Source organism: Pseudophryne corroboree, chromosome 3 (genome assembly GCF_028390025.1).
Source record: "Pseudophryne corroboree isolate aPseCor3 chromosome 3, aPseCor3.hap2, whole genome shotgun sequence".
Taxonomy (NCBI): domain Eukaryota; kingdom Metazoa; phylum Chordata; class Amphibia; order Anura; family Myobatrachidae; genus Pseudophryne; species Pseudophryne corroboree.
Window position 1 is genome coordinate 30,392,439 of NC_086446.1, and position 17,242 is coordinate 30,409,680.

The following is a 17,242-nucleotide window of genomic DNA, read 5'->3' on the forward strand; positions in this document are numbered from 1 at the left end:
GACGTTAGAGAAATTGCAACTTTACCTGATATTCATACTTTCACTCAGGGTGTGTTGCATATCCAACCTCCCTATGTCCCGCCTGTGGCTCCTTGGGACTTGTTGGTGGTTTTGGTGGCATTGCAAGAGCCTCCATTTGAAACTCTTGGTTCAGCTGACCTTAATTGGCTTTCCCTTACGGTGGTGTTCTTGCTGGCTATTTCCTCTGCTAGAAGAGCGTCGGATCTGGGTGCCTTGTCTTGTAGTTCCCCATTTCTGATTTTTCACCGTGACCGGGCGGTCCTTAGGACTCGTCCCGGATATTTACCTAAGGTGGTTTCTTCGTTCCACCTTAATCAGGAGATTGTGGTTCCAGCCTTTGTCTCTCCTGATTTGTCTCCCAAAGAGCGGTCTTTGGATGTGGTACGGGCTTTCCGTATCTATGTGAAGAGAACTGCTTCTCTTTGAAAATCTGATTCTCTCTTTGTTTTGTTTGGATTTCACAAACGTGGCTGGCCTGCTCACATGCAGACCCTGGCCAGATGGATTAGAATGGTGATTGCACATGCTTATGTGAAGGCTGGTCTGTCAGCTCCTGATCACATTACAGCCCATTCTACTCGGTCTGTTGGACCTTCTTGGGCGGCCCACCGTGGTGCAACCCTTGATCAATTGTGCAAGGCGGCTACGTGGTCCTCCGTGGACACGTTCATAAAGGTTCTATGCCTTCGATACTGCCGCTTCCCAGGATGCTTCCTTTGGACGCCGGGTTCTTGTGCCCGCTACAGTGCGTCCCCTCCCATAGGGAACTGCTTTAGGACATCCCCATTGTTCAGACTTGTGGAGCCCAGTGTACCCCGCAGCAGAAAACGAGTTTTATGGTAATTACTTACCTTTGTTAAAACTCTTTCTGCGAGGTACACTGGGCTCCACAAGGCGCCCACCCTGACACACTTAGCTTCTTTGGGTTGATATGGCATTAGCCGCTGACACTTCTCTTGTCATGAGAGTGTGGTGTATGTGGCTACTAACCGTTGTCGTCTCTTTTCCTGCTACTGCATTGGGCTGGTTAACTAAAATTGAGCTCCTGTGCTGGGAGGCGGGGTGATATAGGAGGCAGCGCTGTGCATTCTGTGAAGAGTCAAAGCTTTGAGTCTGTTGGTGCCTCGGATCAAGATCCTACTCTACACCCCATTGTCCAGACTTGTGGAGCACAGTGTACCTCGCAGAGTTTTAACAAAGGTAAGTTCTTACCATAAAACTCGTTTTTCCTACCACATAACATTGCCTGTGGATCCAATTTAATCCCAAATTACATATTTCCAATTAACATTGACGGGCCCCATGTAGCCCACTCCCATACCCGTCACTGCTCCACAACTATTCCTGCTCCTCCACCCCATCTAACCCAATCTTGCCCGACCCTGCCCCCTCGGCTCCATCTTGCCCCCTTCATCCTGTGGCTGTATACTTACCTCCCATTGGGTTCTCTTCCTCTCCTGCTAGGGTGTGTCCCATTGCTCTAGCAGTGCTAGGCATTGGAGGGGCATCACACATCCCAGCTCCCATTGTGCATGAATGTAGATGTGACAGACCTTAGAGGATTATAATATAGATAACCAGTGTCTTATAGGACACATAGTAAATAATCTATTTATGGACAGATCATAGAAAATACACATTTATTAAAACATAAGATAATGTTAAAACGATGCAATAGACCACAATAAACGATTAGTATAAAGCCACTATGCAGGCTGCTGAATCAGTTTATACTCTGTATTAATACTGCAAAGGTCTATTGATAACCTCTCACCAGCTGCTAATGGTGCTAGGTTTATTTTTTTTATCAGCGTATTACAGGAATCTGATTATTTTGAAACAGATTATTAGAAAATTAAAAGATTTCAAAGCAAAATGTTTTCCCCATATTTAGATGATAATGAAGTAAGGCTACAGGGGTGGATTGCTCTTCTATTGTGTGTAATTCTGATGAGTAGCAAGAATTAAGATTTTGCAGAATTCAGGTTCTTCAAGAAGAAACCAGCTTCTCACCTGTGTGACTTCTCTGATGTCTAATAAGATTTGATTTGCCTGTAAAACATTTCCCACACTCAGAACATGTATATGGCCTCTCACCTGTGTGACTTCTCTGATGTATAATAAGATCTGATTTGTTTATAAAGCCTTTCCCACAGTCTGAGCATTGATGAGGTCTCTCCCCTGTGTGACGTCTCAGATGTTTAACAAGCTCTGAGTTATATGCAAAACATTTCCCACACTCAGAGCAAGGAAACGGCTTCTCACCTGTGTGACTTCTCTGATGTTGAACAAGATTTGATTTATTTGTAAAACATTTCCCACACTCAAAACATGTATATGGCCTCTCACCTGTGTGACTTCTCTGATGTATAATAAGATCTGATTTGTTTATATAGCATTTCCCACAGTCTGAGCATTGGTGAGGTCTCTCCCCTGTGTGACGTCTCAGATGTTTAACAAGTTGGGAGCTCAGTTTAAAACATTTCCCACACTCAGAGCATGTATATGGCCTCTCACCTGTGTGAATTCTCTGATGGTTAACAAGCTCTGAGTTATGTGCAAAACATTTCCCACACTCAGAGCAAGGAAACCGCTTCTCACCTGTGTGAATTCTCTGATGTTGAGTAAGATCTGATTTGTCTATAAAACTTTTTCCACACTCTGAGCATGGAAAAGGTCTCTCACCTGTGTGACGTCTCAGGTGTGTAACAAGACCTGATTTCCGTGTAAAACATTTCCCACACTCAGAACATGTATATGGCCTCTCACCTGTGTGACTTCTCTGATGTGTAACAAGACCTGATTTCTGTGTAAAACATTTCCCACACTCAGAACATGTATATGGCCTCTCACCTGTGTGACTTCTCTGATGTGTAATAAATTCTGATTTGTCTATAAAACTTTTTCCACACTCAGAGCATGGAAAAGGTCTCTCACCTGTGTGATGTCTCAGGTGTGTAACAAGAACTGATTTCTGTGTAAAACATTTCCCACACTCAGAACATGTATATGGCCTCTCACCTGTGTGACTTCTCTGATGTATAATAAGATCTGATTTGTTTATAAAGCATTTCCCACAGTCTGAGCATTGATGAGGTCTCTCCCCTGTGTGACGTCTCAGATGTACAATAAGTTGTGATTTCTGTTTAAAACATTTCCCACACTCAGAGCATGTATATGGCCTCTCACCTGTGTGAATTCTCTGATGTTGAACAAGCTCTGAGTTCTTTGAAAAACATTTCCCACACTCAGAGCAAGGAAACGGCTTCTCACCTGTGTGACTTCTCTGATGTTGAACAAGAATTGATTTTCGTGTAAAACATTTCCCACACTCAGAGCATGGATATGGCCTCTCACCTGTGTGAATTCTCTGATGGTTAACAAGAGCCAGCTTTATTGGAAAACGTTTCCCGCACTCAGAACATGGATATGGTTTCTCCCCTGTGTGAGTTCTCAGATGTACAATAAGTTGTGATTTATGTTTAAAACATTTTCCACACTCAGAGCATGGAAATGGCCTCTCACCTGTGTGGCTTTTCTGATGTCTAACAAGCTCTGATTTATATGGAAAACATTTCTCGCACTCCGAGCAGGAAATTACAGTAGGAACTCTATGAGCTCTCCTATTAGGTCTCCGTGTGGCAACATCCGAGTGATCAGGAGAGAGTTCCTCATGAGTGGAGTTAGATGATATAGCTGCACTGTCAGGTGTTGGCTGTATACTGGGGTTGTCTCCTTGAGAATCTTGTGTGTTTTTATCTTTTTTATCAAAATCAGAAGATACACTGAGAGGCCCTTCCCGGGTGTTCCTGCCTAGGAGTCCACCTGCTGGATATAAGATAAATGTAAAGACACAAAGAGGAAAGTTCATTAGGCATTGTCCAACCAGAGCAGAAAAGCAAAAAGAGACCAAAAATGGTGACAGCTATTGTACAATGATGGGTGTCTCATTACAGCTCTGTGTGTGCAGCCAGATGGGGAATGTCTGATGTGTGCAGCCATAGGGTGTGACCTCCACCTGCTACTTTGCTTTAGTAATGCAGTGTTAATATAAATCATATTTACAAAGACATGACTGAGATATTACCATACAAGGAAAACGAAAGGGTAATGTCATGTGGTGGTGCACATAGTGGATTGTGGCTAATATCAGATGGTCTGATGGCTCCTGATGTATGAGATACACCAGAGAGTGTGGTAAGGAGACTGGTCAGATCTCTGGGCTGGTAAAACACAGTGACATGATATGAGGGGGAGAGCAGGAGTATAATAGGGGCTGATGGCTCCTGATGTATGAGATATACCAGAGAGTGTGGGGAGGAGACTGGTCAGATCTCTGGGCTGGTAACACACAGTGACATGATGTGAGGGGAGAGCAGCAGTATAATAGGGGCTGATGGCTCCTGATGAATGAGATATACCAGAGAGTGTGGGGAGGAGACTGGTCAGATATCTGGGCTGGTAACACACAGTGACATGATATGAGGGGGAGAGCAGGAGTATAATAGGGGCTGATGGCTCCTGATGTATGAGATACACCAGAGAGAGTGGGGAGGAGACTGGTCAGATATCTGGCTGGTAACACACAGTGACATGATGTGAGGGGGAGAGCAGGAGTATAATAGGGGCTGATGGCTCCTGATGTATGAGATATACCAGAGAGTGTGGGGAGGAGACTGGTCAGATCTCTGGGCTGGTAACACACAGTGACATGATGTGAGGGGAGAGGAGTATAATAGGGGCTGATGGCTCCTGATGTATGAGATACACCAGAGTGTGGGGGGAGGAAACTGGTCAGATCTCTGGGCTGGTAACACACAGTGACATGATGTGAGGGAGAGAGAAGGAGTATAATAGGGGCTGATGGCTCCTGATGTATGAGATACACTAGAGAGTGTGGGGAGGAGACTGGTCAGATCTCTGGGCTGGTAAAACACAGTGACATGATGTGAGGGGGAGAGCAGGAGTATAATAGGGGCTGATGGTTCCTGATGTATAAGATACACAAGAGAGTGAGGAGAGGAGACTGGTCAGATCTCTGGGCTTGTAACACACAGTGACATGATGTGATGGGGAGAGCAGGAGTATAATAGGGGCTGATGGCTCCTGATGTATGAGATACACCAGACAGTGTGGGGAGGACACTGGTCAGATCTCTGGGCTGGTAACACACAGTGACATGATGCGAGAGGCAGAGCAGGAGTATAAATAGGATTTTAATTACCTACCAGTAAATCCTTTTCTCGTAGACCGTAGACGATGCTGGGGTTCATATTAGTACCATGGGGTATAGATGGGTCCACCAGGAGCCACTGGCACTTTAAGAGTTTAAACAGTCTGGGCTGGCTCCTCCCGCTATGCCCCTACCAGACTCAGTCTAGAAACTGTGCCCGAGGAGACAACATACTTTGAGAGAAGGAAATACACAGATAGTGGCGAGATTCATACCAGCTCACACAAACAAGGCAAACCCAGCTGACAAGCCGGAAAACTCAGCAACAGCTGAAACATTACTGAAACACTAAAGAACCGCAGTACTTACCTAGGAACAAGGCAGTATTGAACTAAATAACCACTGCAGGGTAAAGAAGCACTGGGCGCCCAGCATCCTCTACGGACTACGAGAAAAGGATTTACTGGTAGGTAATTAAAATCCTATTTTCTCTTACGTCTTAGAGGATGCTGGGGTCCATATTAGTACCATGGGGATGTACCAAATATCCCAGAATGGGCGGGAGAGCGCGCAGGCTCCTGCAGAACTGCTTGATCAAACTTTATGTCCTCAGAGGCCAAAGTATCGAACTTGTAAAACTTAGCAGACGTGTTCAACCCAGACCAAGTAGCCGCTCGGCAAAGCTGTAAAGCCGAGACACCCCGGGCAGCCGCCCAAGGAGAACCCACCTTATGAGTAAACGTTGCGCAGAAGCTAATGCCAACAAAGTGACAGCCTTCCACGTGAGAAACTTGACCTCAGCCTCCTGTAAAGGCTCAAATCAATTCGATTGCAGGAAATGCAACACCACGTCAAGAACCCAGGGTGCTGTCAGCGCCACAAAGAAAGGCTGGATGTGCAGTACCCCTGTCAAAAAGGTCTGAACCTCAGGGAGGGCAGCAAATTGTTTCTGGAAGAAAATGGATAAAGCCGAAATCTGGACCTTTAGGGACCCCAATCTCAGGCCATATCAACTCCTGCTTGCAGGAACAGGAGAAACCGTCCAAGTTGAAACTCCACCGCAGGAAACTTCTTGGATTCACACCAAGACACATATCTTTTCCAAATACGATGGTAAAGTTTAGACGTTACTCCCCTCCTAGCCTGTATCAGGGTAGGAATAACCGCGCTCGGAATACCCGTCCAAGTTAAGATCTGGGGCTCAACCGCCATGCCATCAAGCGTAGCCGTGGTAAGTCTTGATAAGCGAACGGCCCCTGTCGTAGAAGATCCTCCCGAAGAGGTAGAGGCCTTGGATCATCCAGTAGTAGATCCAGCAGATCCGCGTACCAAGCCCTCCTTGGCCAGTCCGGAGCAATGAGGATTGCCTGTACCCTTGTTCTTTTTACAAGCTGTAGAACTCTTGGAATGAGAGGAAGTGGAGGGAACACATACACTGACTTGAACACCCACGGTGTCACCAGTGCGTCCACTGCCACTGCTTGTAGGTCTCTCGACCTGGAACAGTACCTCCGCAGCTTCTTGTTGAGGTCATCTTGTCTATGTGAGGTACACCCCACCAACCGGTTACCTCCTCGAACACCTCCGGGTGGAGGCCCCACTCTCCTGGATGGAGATCGTGTCTGCTGAAAAAATCCGCTTCCCAGGTGTCTACTCCCGGAATGAAGATTGCTGACATCGCCACTGCGTTCCTTTCTGCCCAGAGGAGGATTCTTGTCACCTCTGACATTGCAGTTCTGCTCTTTGTTCCACCTTGTCGGTTTATGTAGGCCACTGTGGTCACGTTGTCCGACTGCACCTGAAAAGCCTGATCCTGTAGAAGGTGTGCTTCCTGAAGAAGCCTGTTGTACACGGCCCTTAGCTCCAGGATGTTTATTGGAAGAAGAGATTCCTGACTTGACCACTTTCCTAGGAAGGTTTCCCCTTGAGTGACTGCTCCCCAACCTCTGAGACTTGCATTCGTGGTTAGAAGGAACCTGCGGCCCTCCAGAAGGTGCGGCAGTTGCAGCCACTAGAGGAGTGAAATCCTTGCTTTCGGCGACAGACGTATCCTCTGGTGCTTGTGTAGGTGAGATACCAACCACTGGTCCAGGTGATCCAGCGGAAAGGACAGAGCATGAAACCTTCCGTACTGCAGAACCTCGTAGGAGGCAACCATCTTCCCCAAAAGGCGGATGCACTGATGAACCGATACCCGGGCAGGCTTCAAGACATCCCGGACTATTGACTGCATCACCAGCACTTTCTCCACTGGGAGAAACACCCTCTGCACCTCCGTGTTGAGGATCATCCCCAGGAAAGACAGCCTCCTTGTCGGCTCCAGATGAGACTTTGGAAGGTTCAGGACCCAACAGTGCTCCCTGAGAAGATGCGTTGTGAGAGCAATGGACCATAACAACTTCTCCCTGGACGATGCCTTGATCAGCAGGTCGTCCAGATATGGAATTATGTTCATCCCCTGCTTGCGGAGGAGAACCATCATCTCTTCCATCACCTTGGTGAAGTTCCTTGGCGCCGTGGATAGACCGAATGGCAGTGCTTGAAACTGATAGTGATCATCTAACAGTGCAAACCTGAGATAAGCCTGATGCAGTGACCAAATGGGAATGTGGAGGTACGCATCCTTGATGTCCAGGAACACCAGAAACTCCCCCTCCACCATACCTCAGAGACTCCATTTTGAATTTGAACTCCCTTAGATAAGGGTTTAACGATTTCAAGTTCAAAATTGGCCTGACCGAACCATCCGGCTTCGGTACCACAAAAAGGTTCGAATAGTAACCCTTGTTTTGCTGATGAGGTGGAACTGGAACAATGACTTCTGACATTTCCAATTTTTGGATAGCTTCCTGTAGGATAGCTCTGTCTGCCAGCAAAGCTGGCAAGCCTGATTTGAAGAATCGGTGAGGTGGAAGAGTTTGAAACTCCAGCCTGTACCCCCGGGACACAATATCCTGCACCCAGGGATCCAATATCCTGCACCCAGATGTGGCTGAAATGCCGGAGTGTTGCTCCCACCTGACCGACCTCCAGGCTGGGCGGTCCACCGTCATGCTGAGGATTTTGAGGCACTAGAAGCAAACTTCTGGTCCTGGGAACCTGCAGGTGCAGGTTTTTTGGATTTAGCATGCCCTCCTCTAAAGAAGGTGTGAGAGGCCTTGTTCTTTCTAGTCCTGCGGGCCGAAAGGACTGTGACGTATTGGGAGAATAAAGTTTCTTCAAAGCAGGTGCAGCTGAGGGAAGAAAATGAGACTTACCCGCGGTTTCCGTGGAAATCCACGCATCCAGCGCCTCCCCAAAAAGAGCCTGACCTGTGTAGGGTAGGTTCTCCACACTTCTCCTGGATTCCGCGTCCGCAGACCATTGGCACAGCCAGAGACCCCTGCGAGCCGAGACAGATATGGTGGAGATCCCCGCAGCCATGGAACCCAGATCCTTCATGGATTCCACCATAAATCCTGCAGAATCCTGTATGTTACGTAAAAACAATTCAACGTCACCTTTATCCATCGTAGCCAAGTCTTCCAATAGTGTGCCTGACCACTTTGCAATACCTTTAGAAATCCATGCACAGGCAATAGTAGGCCGCAGTATCGCTCCTGAAGCCGTATATATGGATTTGTGTGTAGTGTCAGCCTTGCGATCTACCGGTTCTTTCAACGTGGTAGAACCCGGGACAGGTAAGACCATCTTCTTAGACAACCTGGAGACAGATGCGTCAACTATAGGCGGGGTCTCCCATTATTTCCTATCTTCCTCAGGGAAGGGAAAAGCCACCAGAACCCTTTTTGGGATCTGGAATTTTTTCTCTGGGTTTTCACAGGATTTTTCAAATATAGCATTTCATTTTTTAGATGCAGGGAAGGTTAGCGAGGCTTTCTTATTATCGGTGAAGTAAGCCTCCTCAACCTGCTCAGGAGTTGTGTCAGCAATATTTAACACATCTCTCATGGCCTCAATCATCAACTGCACACCCTTAGCAAGTGATGCTGCCCCCCTCAACACATCCCCATCACCGCCTGCCGTGTCAGAATCGGTATCCGTGTCATCCTGCGTAATTTGGGCAAGAGCACGTTTTTGAGAGTGTATCGCAGGGGGGCCCGAGGGAACAGAACCGGACCATATAGGACTGTAAAACCTGAGTTGCATTCTCAGTCTGCGCAACCCTCTCAGAAATCTGAGAAATAGCCCCCCTAAAGAGGTTAACCACTCCGGTTCCCTAGCCGGGATCTGCGCTACAACAGTGCAATCCTGATTAGATGGAATGGGATCTTCCTGATAAGATATATCCTCTGCAGCATATGATACAGAGTCTCTAGACATGGCTGCTTGCAATCCCCACACACCCCACATACACACAGGGTAAGGGCAGACAGAGTTTCCCCCCAAGAATGGCAGAGAGACACAGAGATTGGATCCAACCCACACACAGCGCTTACAAGGTATAGGGAGACCCCAACCAGCGCTGACTGTGTCCCTTAATATAAAACATACAATATGAGGAAAGATCAAAGGCGATAACAATATGATAAATGTGAATATACGTCACTTGTATGATAGGAAGTCTTTTTCAAAAAGCCACTCTCTTTGATCATCTCACAAAATAGGATTTTAATTACCTGAAACGGTAAATCCTTTTCTCGTAGTCCGTAGAGGATGCTGGTGTCCATATTAGTACCATGGGGTACAGACGGGTCCACCAGGAGTCATTGGCACTTTAAGAGTTTAATAGTGTGGGCTGGCTCCTCCCTCTATGCCCCTCCTACCAGACTCAGTCTAGACCCCTGCGAGCCGAGACGGACATGGAGGAGATCCCCGCAGCCATGGAACCCAGGTCCTTCATGGAATCTACCAGGAATCCTGCAGAATCCTAAATATTACGCAAAAACAAATCAACGTCACCTTTGTCCAGTGTAGACGATTCCTCCTGCAGAGTGACTGACCATCTGGCAATAGCTTTAGCAATCCAAGCACAGGCTATAATAGGCCGCAATATAGCCCCTGAAGCCGTGTAAATGGATTTCAGCGTAGCATCCATCTTGCGATCTGCCGGGTCCTTTAACGCAGTAGATCCCGGTACCGGTAAAACTACCTGTTTGGACAGCCTGGATACAGAGGCGTCGACTATCGGCGGGGACTCCCACCTCTTCCTATCTTCCTCTGGGAAGGGAAAAGCCACCAAGACTCTCTTGGGAATCTGGAATTTCTTTTCCGGAGTTTCCCATGCCTTTTCAAAGATAGCATTCAATTCCTTGGATGCCGGGAAAGTATGGGGGGCGGGGGGGGCTTCTTATGATCTGTGAAGAAGGCCTCCTCCACCTGTTCCGGGGCTGTGTCTGAAATGTGTAAAACCTCCCTAACAGCCTCAATCATCAACTGCACCCCCATGGCAAGTGATGCTGTCCCCCACAACACATCCCCATCACCGTCTGCAGTGTCAGAGTCGGTGTCCGTGTCATCCTGCATAATTGCAAGCGCACGCTTATTAGAAAGTACCGCAGGGGACTCCGAGGAGGCAGTATCAGACCATACAACCATAGAGGACTGGAGGACCTGAGTGGCATGCTCAGTCCTAGCAACTCTATCAGAAATCTGGGAAATAGTCCCCCTCAGAGAGACTAACCATTCTGGCTCTCTAGCTGGGATCTGGGCTAAAACAGTGCAATCCTGATTACATGGAATGGAGTCTTCCTGGGAAGACAAATCATCCGCAGCATATGCAACAGTGTCCCTAGACATGCTGCATACACACACACAAACAAACACCCCACAAACACACAGGGTATTTTGAGGACAGAGTTTCCCCCCCAAGAATGGCAGAGAGACACAGAGATTGGAGCCAACCCACACACAGCGCTTTTCAGGCAAAGGGAGTCCCTTCCCAGCGCTGACTGTGTCCCTTAATAGGTGACACAGCCTTTAACCAGCCTCCCCCCTTCCCCCTTCTACAGCCCCCTGGTACGTACAGACTGCTGGAGAAAGCTCTGGAGGGACCTGGATCCAGTGAACCGTGGCTGCAGGCAGGAAAAATGGCGCTGAACGCTGCTGGGTCCGCTCTGAGAAGCTCCGCCCCCTTCAATGGCGCTGTGTTCCCGCTCACAAGATGATTATACTGGCCGGAGGAATATGCTGACCTGGGTACGCAGACCCTGACACGCTGAAAAAAACCGGTGCAGGGTCCAGAGCTGGCCCGGGACGCTCCCTCCCAAGCGCTGCACCAAGGTACCGCTGAGCCTTCCAGGAGCGCGGGAACAACCGCACTCCTGACCCGTAGCCGCCCTTCTTCACACTGTCGGGGGGACAGTGTGAAGAGGGGGGACAGTGACTGACTCGCCGCCCTGAGGGGGTGGCGGCCTGCTGCCGGGGCGAGTGTTCCCCTGCAGCGGGGCGCGATCAGACCCCTCTGGAGCCACCGTCCAGTCAGCGGAGCAGTGGCTCAAGACCCCGCGGGGCGGACACTGCTCTCCCCCCCCAGTCCCATGCTGCAGGGAGGCTGTCGCCAACAGCCTCCCTGTAAAACAAAAAAACCTGAAAGAAAAAAATTACTCTTTACCAGAAGAACTCTGTAGAGCTCCCCTAGCTGTGACCGGTTCCTCCGGGCACATTTTCTAAACTGAGTCTGGTAGGAGGGGCATAGAGGGAGGAGCCATCCCACACTATTAAACTCTTAAAGTGCCTATGGCTCCTGGTGGACCCGTCTATACCCCATGGTTCTAATATGGACCCCAGCATTCTCTAGGACGTATGAGAAATTCCAGATAATGTACATATGGAAAAGAAAAAAATGCACAAACATGGGTGGTATTGCTTGACACAAATGGATGAAAACCCGAGAGTATCCAGAAAATGGAGCCCTATTGTGCCAAACCGATACTTGATAGAAGATGAGAATAGTAACTCGCCACCACTCCACAGTATACGTGTACGTACCGAAACTCACATATTAAAGAGCAAGACCAGGTGTATAAAGGTATCTTTGACACTGCACCCTGCGTGATGTAATAGCAGAAAGAGAACTGCTCTGGATAACGTACCCCACTCACTTCTAGAGGGGACTGATCCCACATATCAAGGTTTCTTTAAGCCAGGATCAAACACGACATCAAAAAATCCAACAAAGGTATTCGTTCATATGCATACAAAATCCATAAAAGGGCAATCTGACACTTTTCTATAAAAATTCCACCCTCCAGTATGTTGATTAACATGCAGGTCAGATGAAAAAGAGACAGAAACTGGTGCAGTCCGGACTTACACCAGTACTAACATGTTGAAAATACTTCTAAAATGGTATCCCATGAAAAGGACAGAGTGTCAAAAATAAAAATAAAAACTCACTGTCTGGTAGCACCAACGGCGTTTCGACCAACTTGGGTCTTTTTCAAGGTGTATGTCCAGACAGTGAGGATACAAATATTTATACTCCTATACAGGAAATTATGTTATTCCAGTGCATGATGGGGAACAGTTTTTAAAAACCAGCAAACGAGCCTAAAATATAGTCCCTGACGGTTTATGTAAGCTACTGCTGTTACATTGTCTGGCTGGATCTGTATGGGACGATCTTGAAGAAGATGCGCCGCTTGTTGAAGGCTGTTGTAAACGCCTCTCAACTCCAGAGTGTTTATGTGAAGAAGTGTTTCTTGACTTGACCACCTTCCTTGAAAGCTTTCCCCTTGTGTGACTGCTCCCCAACCTCAGAGACTTGCATCTGTGGTCACTAGGATCCAGACATACATCCCGAACCTGCGTCCCTCCAGGAGGTGAGAACTGTGTAGCCACCACAGGAGTGAAATTCTTGCTTTGGTCGACAGGATTATTTTCTGATGCATGTGGAGATGCGATCCGGACCACTTGTCCAGTAGGTCCCACTGAAACACCCTGGCATGGAATCGGCCATATTGTATAGCAGGGGTTCTCAAACTCGGCCCTCAGGGGCGCACACAGTGCATGTTTTGCAGGTCTCCCCACAGAATCACAAGTGAAATAATTAGCTCCACCTGTGGACTTTTTAAAATGTGTCTGTGAGTAATTAATACACCTGTGCACCTGCTGGGTTACCTGCAAAACATGCACTGTGTGCGCCCCTGAGGACCGAGTTTGAGAACCCCTGTTGTAGAGCCTTATAAGCCACTACCATCTTCCCCAGCAGGTGGATGCACTGATGAATCGACACGCGTGCTGGTTTCAAAATTTGTTTGACCATCCTCTGGATCTCCAGAGCCTTTTCCACGGGTAGAAATACTTTCAGTACCTCGGTGTCCTTGATGTCCACCGACACCAGAAATTCCTTCTCCTCCAAGCTGGAGATCACCGCTCTCAGGGACTCCATCTTGAATTTGAATCTTTTTAAATAAAGATTCAGAGATTTTAGATTTAAAATCGGTCTGACCGAGCTGTCCGGCTTCGGAACCACAAACAGGCTTGCATAAAATCCTTTTTACTGTTGTAGTGCAGGAACTAAGGAAATTATCTTGTCTTGACATACTTTTTGTATCGCGTCCAGCACCTTTCTTTTGTCTTGAACAGAAACTGGTAAGGCTGATTTGAAAAATCGGCATGGGGGGAGATCTTGAAATTCGAACTTGTAACCCTGAGATACTATTTGCAGTATCCAAGGATCCAGATCTGAGTGCACCCAGACCTGACTGAAGAACTGTAGATGTGCACTCACCCGATCGTACTACCGCAGGGGAGCCCCAGCGTCATGCTGTGGTTTTAGTAGAAGCAGCGGTTGGCTTCTGCTCTTGCGAGCCTGATGGCATGGTAGGTTTCCTAACTCTTCCCCGCCCTTGTCCTGCGAAGAAGGGGGTACCTTTTGCTTTTTTTTTTGTACTTGTTGGGCCGAAAGGACTGCATCGTATGAAAATGATACCATTTCCTAGCTGGTGCAGCTGCAGAAGGGAGAAATGCTGATTTGCCTGATGTAGTTGTTGATATCATGGCATCCAGCTTGTCTCCAAAGAGGGCCTCACCATTGTAGTAGGGGAGCGCCTCAATATTCCTCTTTGATTCCGCATCAGCATTCCATTGGCGGATCCATAGTGCATTGCGGGCTGAAATCGCCATAGTGGAGGATCTTGAACCCAGCAAACCAACATCTTTCATAGCCTCAACCAAGTAACCTGCAGCATCTTTGATATGACTGAGAATTAGGACCATTTCATCTTTATCAACTGTGTCTATATTAACTAGCAAGTTGTTCGACCATTTTTCCACAGCGTTACCCACCCACGCACAAGCAATGGTGGGTCTGAGTAACGTACCGTTAGCGGTATATATGGACTTTAAGGTCGTCTCTAACTCATCGTCAGCAGGTTCCTTTAATGAAGCTGACCCTGGGGCAGGCAAAATTATTTTCTTAGACAGCCTAGAAACTCAGGTGTCTACCATTGAGGGTGACTCCCACTTGTGCCTGTCTTCCTCAGGGAAAGGGTACGCTACATGTATCCTTCTAGGAATAGTACATTTCTTTTCTGGATTAGACCAGGATTCTTCAAAGAATGTATTCAATTCCTTTGAAGGAGGAAAAGTCACTACCTGTTTCTTATTTAATTTAAAATAATCTTTTTCCTCAGGTGCAGGTGTTGTATCAGTAAATTCTAACACCTCTTTTATAGCGACTATCATACATTGAATGCTTTTGGCTAATTTTGGGTCTACCCCTCTCAAATCCCCAGTGTCGACGTCAGTGTCGGAATCTGTGTTTGTGTCCCCTTGCATAATCTGCGCCAGAGACCTTTTCTGGGAACTGGAGGGGTCCCGAGTGGATGACATGGAGGGATCAGCAAACAGTGCATCCTCCACAGACTGTCTCCAATACTTAGTCTGTTGTTCAGACTCAGAGAATTTCTTTGCCAGCTTTGACATATTACTCTGCAACTTTGTCACCCACACCGGCTCCTTCTGAGAGCGAAGGGCCACCACATTACCCTCCTGTGCATCTAAAATGAGTTCCTCTGTGGTAGAGCGCTCTCCTGACATGTTACACTCGTGTACACACACACCACTATCACACTGGGGAGCTATCGGGGACAGACCCACACTAAAGTCTGTCAGAGATACACAGAGGGATTTGCCAGTCCACACACTGCGCCCTATATGTAAATTGTATAATATTACACAACCACAGCGCTTTTTCCAATATTAGGCCCGCAGACCTAATGTAATAAACACTCCCCTCCCCCTCTATAACACCCTGGTACTTGTATCAGCATTGTCATGAGAAACAGTGTTCAGGAGCATCAGTCTGGCGTTTCTGCAGGAGAAAATGGCGCCCAGTGAGTGTTCTGGCAACAAGTCTGAGGAGAAGCCCCGCCCCCCTGTAATGGCGCGATTCTGCCTCAGTAAGTGTAATATTTATACTGGCTGGGGTTGTACATCAGTGGCTACCATGTATGTACATTATGCCAGCGAGAGTAAGGATTTTTAACATGCGCTTGTACCTGTGTGCCGCCAACTATGACCGGAGGACCCCTCTCTGCAGGACTCCGGTAATATACTCACCACTCTTCTGACTTCTGGCTGTGTTAGGGGGTGGCGGCAGTGCTGTGGGAGTGAGCGCTAGCCAGGCTTGAGCTGTGTTCAGTACCCTCAGGAGCTAATGGTGTCCTGTCAGCGGAAGCAGAACCATTGAACTAATTGAGAAGTTGGTTCCTACTCCCCCCCCCCCTCAAGTCCCACGAAGAAGGGAAGCTGTTGCCAGCACCTTCCCCGTAAAAATAGGATTTTAATACCTACCGGTAAAACTTTTTCTCTTAGTCCGTAGAGGATGCTGGGGATGCTTCAAGAACCATGGGGTATAGACTGGATCCGCAGGAGACATGGGCACACTATAAGACTTTAAATGGGTGTGAACTGGCTCCTCCCCCTATGCCCCTCCTCCAGACTCCAGTTATAAAAACTGTGCCCAAGGAGATGGACATTTCGAGGAAAATGATTTATTTAATTATTTAAACTAAGGTGAGATACATACCAGCTCACACCTCCAACACGCCGTACAACATGGCATTCAACATAACGCATGCAACGGCATGACCAACAACAGTCACAGATTGACTGAACTCAACGCAACATGAGTGTAACTATAACCAAACTGCAGATACAGCCCGCACTGGGACGGGCGCCCAGCATCCTCTAAGGACTAAGAGAAAAGGATTTACCGGTAGGTATTAAAATCCTATTTTCTCATACGTCCTAGAGGATGCTGGGGATTCTTCAAGAACCATGGGGTTTATACCAAAGCTCTAGAACGGGCAGGAGAGTGCGGATGACTCTGCAGCACTGACTGACCAAACAAGAGGTCCTCCTCAGCCAGGGTATCAAACTTGTAAAACTTTGCAAAGGTGTTTGATCCCGACCAAGTAGCAGCCCGGCAAAGTTGTAACGCCGAGACTCCTCGGGCAGCCGCCCAGGATGAGCCCACTTTTCTGGTAGAATGGGCTTTCACCGATTTCGGTAACAGCAATCCTGCCATAGAATGAGCCTGCTGAATCATATTACAAATCCAGCGCGCAATAGTCTGCTTAGAAGCAGGAGCCCCAATCTTGTTGGGAGCCCACAGGACAAACAGAGTCTCTGTTTTCCTAATCTGATCCGTTCTGGCAACATAGATCTTCAAAGCTCTGACCACATCGAGAGACTTTGACTCCGCCAAGGCGTCAGTAGCCACTGGCACCACAATAGGCTGGTTCACGTGAAATGATGAAACCACTTTTGGCAGAATCAGCATGGAAAATTAAATAGGGGCTTATGTGAGACAAAGCCGCCAACTCAGACACTCGCCTCGCGGACGCCAAGGCCAGCAACATGACCACTTTCCAAGTAAGGAATTTTATCTCCACCTTGCGCAAAGGTTCAAACCAATGTGATTGCAAGAATTGCAACACCACATTAAGATCCCATGGTGCCACTGGGGGCACAAAGGGAGGTTGGATGTACAGTACGCCTTTTACGAAGGTCTGAACTTCTGGAAGCAAGGCCAATTCTTTCTGAAAAAAGATCGACAAGGCCGAAATCTGTACTTTAATAGAGCCTAACTTTAGGCCC

At 47.7% G+C, this 17,242-nt stretch overlaps 1 protein-coding gene across 2 annotated transcripts in view; it reads right to left on the reverse strand.

Moving 5' to 3' along the window:
- Positions 1 to 1,676: 1,676 nt before the first annotated feature.
- LOC135054591 (zinc finger protein 271-like) overlaps positions 1,677 to 17,242 on the reverse strand; it is a 76,194-nt gene continuing 60,628 nt past the window's right edge. The window contains exon 6 of one of the 2 annotated variants that reach the window (XM_063957760.1): positions 1,677 to 3,846. In XM_063957760.1, coding sequence (XP_063813830.1) covers positions 2,012 to 3,846 — 1,835 coding nt within the window. In that variant the 3' untranslated portion in view covers positions 1,677 to 2,011. Of the gene's footprint in view, positions 3,850 to 17,242 lie in introns of both variants that reach the window. The other variant, XM_063957759.1, reaches the window with a different exon arrangement.